The sequence below is a fragment of the Ochlerotatus camptorhynchus genome, unplaced genomic scaffold, assembly GCF_037179485.1.
Source record: "Ochlerotatus camptorhynchus isolate MF236.1 unplaced genomic scaffold, CSIRO-AGI_Acam_v1.1 ptg000814l, whole genome shotgun sequence".
In the NCBI taxonomy this organism is placed as follows: Eukaryota; Metazoa; Arthropoda; class Insecta; order Diptera; family Culicidae; genus Ochlerotatus; species Ochlerotatus camptorhynchus.
Window position 1 is genome coordinate 105224 of NW_027041277.1, and position 9457 is coordinate 114680.

General features: G+C 41.0%; 1 protein-coding gene across 1 annotated transcript; it reads left to right on the forward strand.

Annotated features, from left to right (window-relative positions):
* The first annotated feature begins 229 nt into the window (after positions 1-229).
* LOC135715122 (microfibril-associated glycoprotein 4-like) lies at positions 230-1528 on the forward strand. The gene is made up of 3 exons (XM_065238530.1): positions 230-440; positions 510-1322; positions 1387-1528. The coding sequence occupies exons 1-3, from the start codon at positions 289-291 to the stop codon at positions 1526-1528; spliced, it is 1107 nt and encodes a 368-aa protein (XP_065094602.1). The 5' UTR covers positions 230-288.
* Positions 1529-9457: the final 7929 nt, after the last annotated feature.

A 9457-nucleotide genomic window follows, 5' to 3' on the forward strand; every position in this document is an offset into this window, starting at 1 on the left:
GTAAAGTTTATTTGTTCCTTCTCTCTCTCTCGCTCTCTCTCTCTCGAATTCATTCACCATTCCCATTCGGTGGTTGCTGGTTTGACTCGAAGTTGGGCTTTCGATTTCGTTCAAATTTCATTCCAAATCGTAACAAGAAGGCGATAATTGGCTCACATCATCGTTGTCGTGTCCATCTACCGAATCGCTGTTCGTTATACCTGTATATTTACAATCTACTTCTCCAAAGTATGAAATTTGGAACCGAAACGGCGTTTACAGTGTTGGTCGAGATCTTGAACTGCAAGCATGTGCCATCGTCATTGCTTGGCTCTGTTTGCCGTGATTTACTGCTTCGAGTGGATTGCGTGTGCTACAATTCCAGCATTGGGTAGCGATGAACCAGAACCGGGTCTCGACTATCAGAAATTGCTCGCCAAGCTGGAGATATTGGATACAAAGTAAGAATGTTTTATTGAACGTGTTTTCTCGCACGGTTTCATTGTGATTTATGGGACTCTCCATTGCAGAATCTCCCGAGTGGAAGTGGCATCACGAGAGCAGTTCTCTTCGTTGGAATCGAAGTTAGATAGGATCTTGAAACAGGTCGAAAACATTAGTCAGTCGATGCACAAGGTGCAGAAGGACATTGGGCTTGTCAGAGAGGAAATTCAGCTGTTCAAAAATGACTCACACGAGCAATTGGATGCGCTAGCTGGTAGTGTTACAATTATTGAATCGTTGCTAGTTGAAGGTCACCGCCAGAAACAAGCACATCCTGTGAAAGGTGAATCAATCACAGCACGAGTAGTTCCAGTTGAGCAAAAAATATACGATAGTTGTGATGGAGCACCGAGAAATGCCTCGCAAATTGAAAAGCTTCTTCCGGATCCAGGGTTTGGAGAACCGTTCCCGGTGTTCTGCGACCAAGAGTACGAAGGAGGAGGCTGGATAGTGGTACAAAATCGGTTCAACGGATCTGTGGATTTCTACCGCGGATGGAAAGAGTACAAAAACGGGTTCGGTAATTTGAACGGAGAGTTTTGGCTTGGTCTGGAAAAATTACATGCGTTGACTTACTCCGCTCCCTATGAGCTGCACGTGCTGTTGGAGGATTTTAAAAACTCATCCGTGGTCGCACAATATTCTAACTTTGCTATAGGAAATGAACACGAATCATATGCCATAACGAAGCTGGGAGGCTACAGCGGAACGGCAGGAGATGGTTTGAGCTATCACAAGGGCTCCAAATTTTCTACCATGGATATGAATCATGATGTGATGGGACATAACGGTGGAGTCGATTTTACCGGAGCGTGGTGGTATCGGAAAGGACATTACAGGTGAGATGAGGTCATTTTCTATGTCATTTAATGTTTGGTGCGTGAACATGTTTTTCATTTCTAGCAACCTCAATGGACAATACCTGTCGGGATCAGTCGATCATACCAAATATCACGGCAAAGGAATGACATGGAATCCGTTCAAAGGAGACGACTACTCATTGAAACGGTCTAGAATGATGATCAAGCGAAAATTGAGCCAATAAATAGTAGCATCATCACTTGGGTTTTTGATTCAGTAAGTCAAGGTTGCAAATACTCATTTCGCAAAAAAACATTTCGGTATGATGAAATCATTTGATATTATGGTCATATTGTTTTTTTTTTTGTATGATACAAGAGGATGAGGAGGATGCAAACATGTATTTGACTTTGAAACTTGTCAATTTCACTTCCTGAGAGAAGCAATCATTATTTACTCACGAACTCACTCAGCGATCATAGAATCGGTGTTTATGGCTCTTAGAAAGCTTGCTTTATAACCTCTTCTTGTAACTTGCAAGTAAAACATGTAGTGATTTAACTATTTCTAGAAACATGTTTTATGCATAATGGGCAGTTGTAACCTTGCAGTAAGTATCACAGTAGTGGCCACATGGTTTGCACAATCGTAATTGGTACTTAGGAAAGAGTTAAAACCGCTATGTGCGCGACGGTGTTCCTCGGTACCCACCCCAGTAATCAAAAGTTCCGATAAAAGACAATTTGAGGCTTAAGCAGCTTAGTTGAAGGTGGTCTATAGAATTCCAAGCAGCCTCATTTTTAAGTATTTATAAGAACTTGAAAGTTCCGGTACCATAATTGAAGAACATTCTAAGCAGCTTCTGGCGGAACTTGAACGGTACTTTTAGAAAATAAGTAAAAAAATGTTTTTTGTCTTCTGGCATTTTTATGAAAGTTAATTCTTAAAGAAGCAGGTCTATATGAAAGTTCATTCTAAAGGCAGGTACGTGTATTGAGTTATCATAATTAGTAGTAGTATTACAACTGTTTGAAGAATGAAATGCTGATCATTTCATAGTTAAGTACATGAAATTTTGTTACTAAAAAAGAGTTGTGCCCATTGTTTCATGAGGGCTTTGACGGACCTGTTTAGAAACTTTCAAGTTGCTAAGAAGTTTCGCTGGGAACTTGTTCGGAACTTTGTTGCGGTCATGTTTTCAGGCTTGCTTATAGTCCATAAGAAGTGCTTAGGGATGTTGTTTAGAACTTTTTTTGAACTGCTAAGAGTACGTATAGAAACTTTTTGGAGCCTGAAGTTCCTCGTGTGCTTTGAATATACACTTAGAAATTTATTCCGACTTCAGTAATTTTTACCAAACTTTCAACAGTTGAACGTTCGGTAAAAGTTTCACCCTCATATCAAAAACTATTACACTGAACACACATTTCAAAACACTGTCAGCCTTGTTTAAATGATCGAGTTTTGAAAATTGCGGTGAAGTTTAACTTGTTTTGAAACCTTAAAACTATTGAATTAAAAGTTCAGCTGTTGAATGTTCGGTAAAAACTACCGAAGCCGGTAATAATTGCTAAGTGTGTAGCTTCTAAAGCAGCTAAAAAGTTCAGTTGGAACTTTTTATGCACTTTATGGAACTTGAAAGGGGGGTTTATCGTGGAATGCAGAACTTTTGGTTGCTTGGGTAGCTCCCATTTGAATAACGTGGTGTAGAAAAAGTCAAAAAAAAAAAAAATCCTCACGCATATAAAAGTTACAATAGCAGCGCATGTCGATTGTCATGAAAAAAAAAAAAAAAATAACTAGCACAGTGTAAGTTTGATTATTTGAACTGAAATTATCACAACGGGAGCTTTTGTAAGATAGTGAGATACCTGGCGCCGTTGCAGGATGACGTGAAAGTTCTACCGGTTATTTTCTGGCACTCTGCAGCGGCCAGGTTGATTCTTCGTAGAGGCTTCATTAAGGGGGATTTCCAGTTCAATTGACCTAAACTTTGGATTTTTTTTCCAGGGAACTGGTAAGAGTTAGAGACCTGAGTTTTTTGTCAAATCTTTATTCATTCTTGCTCTACAACTGGAAATTTTTTCAAGTCCAAAAATCCAAAATGGCGTCCAATATGGCGGCTGCCCGGCGGGTACTTCCCAAAACTACGAGCAGCCTAGAGGTCGCAAATCGTCACCTAGAAAGAAAATCGGCTCAGTTTCTTGAAGAGTGTAGTTCAGAGAATTGGAGGCGAACCAGCCCAAGGCTGAAAGCCTCCTTAATAAAGCTAAATAATAATAATAATAGTTCAGAGAATGGAATGAACTAGAATCTTTGAAAAATCTCAAAATTTGACAAAATGGCGGGCATTTGAAAAAAAAGTCATTTACCTAGTTAAAAAGGCCCGATTGCTCTGGAGGTCCTTCAAGCATGTCAAATTCCTTTTCAGGTGGACCAGATGGTCACGGTCAGTCTTCACCGTACAACATGAATGCGATGTGTACGTTAGTTTTTGCACTCGCTTGTTCTCCGCATTCTATGTTCGAATATGTTTAAGCATATTTGTACACAAGTTTGAACGCAAATAGGTACAATGAACAAGTGCAAACTTCAGCTCGCACCTCGGCTCGCACCAATGTGCACGCGCAAAAGCTAAGAAGAAGAAGCGATTATAAAATGTGGGAAACAAGCGAGTGCCAAAACTAACGAGTTCCTCGCACACATTTTGTACCGTGAAGACTACTCATAAGAAGAAGTTAAGTTTGAGCAATTGCATAAAAATTTCAGTCTTTCGCTTACAACTTACTGACAGCAAGCGGTTTGTCTAGAATTATTCTTAGGGGCTGTTCATTAGCTACGTAGACAGTTTTTTTTGGGATTCTTGATTCCCCCTCCCCCTGCGTAGAAAATTGTCGATACAATTTTTTTTAATTTGTCGACGATTGGCTCCCACTGGTGTGGCGGTTGTGGTACCATACAACATGTCAAAACATCATGTCGAAGTCGTTTGGCGTGTGCTACGCGTTGACATGATGTTTTAAGGTAATACTCTAAGGAAGCCTTAGCGTGAAATTTCAAAGGCACAAATGTCAGCTTCCACAAAACATACAAATTTGAAATTGCTACTCTATGTTTGTAGTAGCACAGCAAACAAGGAGTAGCAATTTCAAATTTGTATGTTTTATGGAAGCTGACATTTGTGCCTTTAAAGTTTCACGCTAAGGCTTCCTTAGAGTATCACCTTAACATGCTAGCAGATGCCACACCTTCGCCACAACAGTGGACTCCTGGCATAAGGGTTCATTCCTTTATTTAACGTCGGTCTCTATTCCGCAATCTAGTGCCAATCACCAACAGTCATCGATTGCCATCCATTGACAGCAATCGAATGTGCAGGAAGGCAGCTTCCACACCTGCGTAGGATATCGCACCCTCAGAAAAATCCCACCGACCTCGGCTGGGATTGAACCTAGACCCATTGGGGTGTTAGAAAGCAGTCACGCTTACCACTACACCACCGGCGTCGGCAGGAATAAGGGTTGTTAAAGTTAGAACGATTTTTAACTTGTAACCCAGTTAGGAAGCATCCATTAAGTACGTCACGCTCTAAGCGGGAGAGGGCGGTTCACAGATATGCGACTAGCAATGTATTAGGAGATAAAGGAAAAACGTGACAAAATGAGAGGGGGGTTGATTTACCCTACATTTTGCGTGACGTACCTAATGCATGCTCCCTTAGACATACTCACCCGACGCTTGTGCGCCAAATTGTTGCAAACATGAGCGTCGACTACCAACCTTCACACTGCTGGCGCGCAAAAGGGCGAGCACGTCTAACTGAAAATTTTGCTCCGTGCACAATCAACCCGTGTTTAAGCCCGTGTGTGAACCCATGTACAAACATCTGCGCATACACTTGCGAACAACTTGATACACCAGAGTGTATTGCGTGAAATGTACATGGGTTCAAGATTGCAGGTAAGTTCAAGCCAACATGGTAAATGTTTTCGTGAAGACTGGTCACGGTACTTGCGTGAAGCGACATGACGATTCATCTTGAAAATTTGGATCGACTTGTTGTTTCAATTCATCCGACAGAGTGACTGTTTCCATGTCGGGAAGGCCGCGCAAGACCAACTTGAGTGGCCTGGTTGCCTCAATACCGTGGGAGAAATAAAGGGCGTCCCACTTCAAATTGCATCACGGAAAAAACGCTGTAGAAAATTTCCTAGTCGACAGATCCTTTTCAAACTCTCAGACAATAAAATATAACCCATTAGTAAGCGTTTCGCACATTTATTTTATTCAACTTCAATACCATAACCGTACGCTCACACCTTACGCTTAACTCCACTGATTCTTTGATGGCCCTTAGTTCCGGTGCATTGGCGGGGTTCATGTCTTTGGGTACGAAAGTAACCTTGTTGGCTTCGTACCATTCCAGGACAACATTTGAATAGTGGCATGAAGCTAGATCCGGCCAGAAGATCGTAGGGCCCTCGTATTGCTCCAACAGAGGAAGACGACGCTTCTGTAGACACTCCTTGAGGTAGATCTCCCTGTTGACAGTCCCGGTAGTCACGAACGGTGCACTCCGTTTGTCACATGAGCAGATCACTTACTTCCTGCGGAACATCAAACTTGTGCTGAGTGGTGAAGAGCAGTAGCCCCAGAAGCTGCCGGAAGTCCGCCTTGACGTAAGTCTCATCATCCATGATAAGACAATGAGGCTTCGTCAGCATCTTGGTACACAGTTTCCGGGCCCGTGACTTTCCCACCGTATTTTGCCGTTCGTCACGATTTGGTGCCATATGTACTTTGTACGTATGCAGTCCCTCCCAGTCCTTGGCTCTTTGAACGAAAGACTTGGGCACATTCAACTTTTTGGCCACATACCTGACTGAAGCATTGGGATGCCGCTTAAAGGCTTTCACGACACGCATGCGATCCTGATCACTAATATAACATCCATTCTGACCGCATTTCTCCTTCCGTTCGATGCTCAGGGTTTCGTAGTAACGATTAATCACACAACTCACCGTTGACGCACGATTCCGAGTTGTTGTCCGATATCCCGATGAGAGAATTGAGGATTTTCCAGGTGCTTGCGCAAAATCAATTCGTGACGTTGCTTTTCGGGTGACGCCATTTTTGCTAACTTTCCAAAAACTGACAGCAATAAAAAATACAGTGTCAACAATACACTCTAAACTACTTCTACTCAAATTTTCAAGAGAAAATACCCATATGCATAATATGGATAATTTTCTGTAGCGTTTTTTCCGTGATGCAATTTGATGTGGAACAACTTTTACTCTACGTTTTTCTGTTTCACCAACGCCTTGACGGCCTTTTAGTGGTTCATCGCTGGAACCATCAGCTTGATGCCTTCAGTACACATGCGCATGGTGCACTTGAGACCTTTACCAATGTAAAAGTTATTTTCTCCTTCTTTTCCACCTTCGGTTCATCGCCTTTTTCCAGAATGACGTAACGATTGTTGGCCATTTGAGCACTGGAGGTGTCCGATCGGGATCGTTTCCCGGCCGGAATAGCAGCCGCGTCAACACGCGATTGTTTCCCCATGCTGGGGTCGTGCAGTGCTTCAAGAAACACCGCGAAAAAAAAAACGCGTACGCTATCACAACGAACTAGCGAACAACTCAAGAGAGCGAGAAAAAATCGAACTATACTGCTTAAAAAACAAGCAGAGAATGACTGAACTCTGAATCAAAGCAAAATGCACCTTAAGTATGAAATCTCCTCTGAATATTACGGTGCCGCATTTCCACCCATCTTGAGTCAAACTGTTAGTTGAGTTGGGTAGGATTCATTAATTGTGTTTAGTTACCAGAAATTTAATGTTTCTATTAAATACGATTGTCGATCACTCAAATCAGTGGAAAGTGATCGACGATTACTACGCAGCTTTTAGACCTATGCACCAATGCCAAGCACACTACCAGACCCCCTTCACTCTTTGGAATTTATTCGCCTTGACACCAGTCCTGAAGTGACGTTTCTTCACACACATTTTGACAGTTCCTTATGGGGTTTTGCGTTGGAGTGAGAGAATAAGAAAAAGTCCGCCATGTTTTACACATAGACTGACAGTTACATATGAGATTTCTCCATAGGAGTAAAGAGTTACAGAGCTCTCGTCAATGCCAATAGAGACAGATAACAGTGCCACCAGGTCTGTGACGATACAATGTTGAACTACAGCGTTGGAAGAAAACACGCACACCATCATATATACACGTACGAACCCACACCACTGAGCGGAGGGTACAGCGCAAATCAAAACACGAAGCGGTGTCTTCACTCATTGTCATCACTGAGCTTCGGCAGCTTCAGTTTACGATTTCATTCGCCGTCATTGAAAAATACCTTCGTTATAAAATAGAAAAGTAATCATTATTCCAACGTATTTTTTGAATAGACAATAGCGTGCTGCGTTGCAGCATGCACACACATACAGAAACATTTTCTGATCCCGTTAAGATGAGTCTATTGGTATATACCATTCGTCTCTCCGGGTCTTGGAACGAAATTGTGTTTTTCAAGTGATATCATAGCCTTTCGGTACACCTAGGTGTACGAGAAAGGCAAAAAGGTGGGTATCAGCAAATTGTGTTATATTGTTACAACAGTTGTTCCGAACGACGAGAAACCAGCACCCCGGTGCGACAAGGTTACCCGATCTACACGCAGCAGGATGAACTATAAATAAGAATACCAATATATACGCATTGAATTGTCAACGAATTGAATAGTTCCTAAATACCTACACACGACAAGTAAACTCACCATTAAAAGCTAGAACAAAGAAGAAGCAAGACGCAGAACAAGTTTTTCTTAAAATTTATAACTATTCTAGTTTAAAATTGTTGGACAGAGTACAAACACACTAATAAGGACTAGAAATGTAAGTGAACTCATAAAAACAAACATTTAACAAACCCTTATAAACCCTAATAATCATGCACATTGCATAAAAACGAGTCGTGCTGTACCAGTCCGAAATCCAGTTTCTGTCCCAACAATAGTGTTAGTGCTAAGCGCCAATTCATCGTACTTGGCTTCGTTGTACAGTGCTCTTCATTTCTCGATGATATTTATTTCGATATTCCTTCCTATCTGAATCGTTTCAGCAACCCTGATCCTGATTCATCAGCACTTTTTGAGCACGAAGAATCGCTTATAAATTGCTCTTTTGATTGTCGATTTCTCCATATTTAGGTGGTGGAAATTTGAATCTCTCACTAAGATGTGCTAGTTCCCCCGCCGTACTAAGTAACTAACGGATTTTCACACTACATGACATATAAGATCTACTCACATTTAAAAGTCAAACTCTAGAAAACGTAGTTTACTTCGAGGGGTGCGACACATCTAAATCTCGATTTTAAATGGTCGAAAAATCTCACACTAACGAACCAACCTACGAAAAATCTTTTTTCATCTCTTGCATCTAAACGCATCTACTCGCATCGCTCTCCACCTTTTTGCATGAAATCTTCAAAATCATAATCAATCGTGTTTCTATCTATTAAGCGCGCGTGCACAGCAAAACAAAAAAAAATCCTGCATCTTAGATAGAGTCGCCCCCCTCGGTTTACTTGTAGAATAAGTAAAATTTTCCAAGTCCCATAAACTTTTTCGAATATGACAAAAATCGACGAAAAATTTACTCATTCTAGTTGTTCACACTCAAAGAATAAATCACATATCCAATGGAAAATATTCTTTAGAATTTCACATAACTTTCATGTGATATCAAAATTGGGAATTGCCCCACAAAATCACATGAACCTTATGTGTAAAATGAAATTTAAGTGATTCATCACATAGAACTCATGTGATCACATGTGATGTGTCATGTGATGTGAAACTACTTGAAAACTTTTTTCCGTGTACTAATTTCATATGTACATCGAGATGTTGCTCATATTAGAAAACAAATTTCGGTAAAAGCTCTGCAAGTTTTACTTAGTATATGAGTTAACTACGTTTTCAAGAATATGAGTGATCTAATCTCAACTTGAGTTGCTTTTAAAGCATATGGCGTAAATCGATGCATTCCCAACTCCAATATGGTTTCAAATTTTGCTTCATTGACCCCCCCCCCCCCCAATACAACCTTAACTTCTGTTAATGTTATGCAGCCCAATTACAGACATTTCTAAAA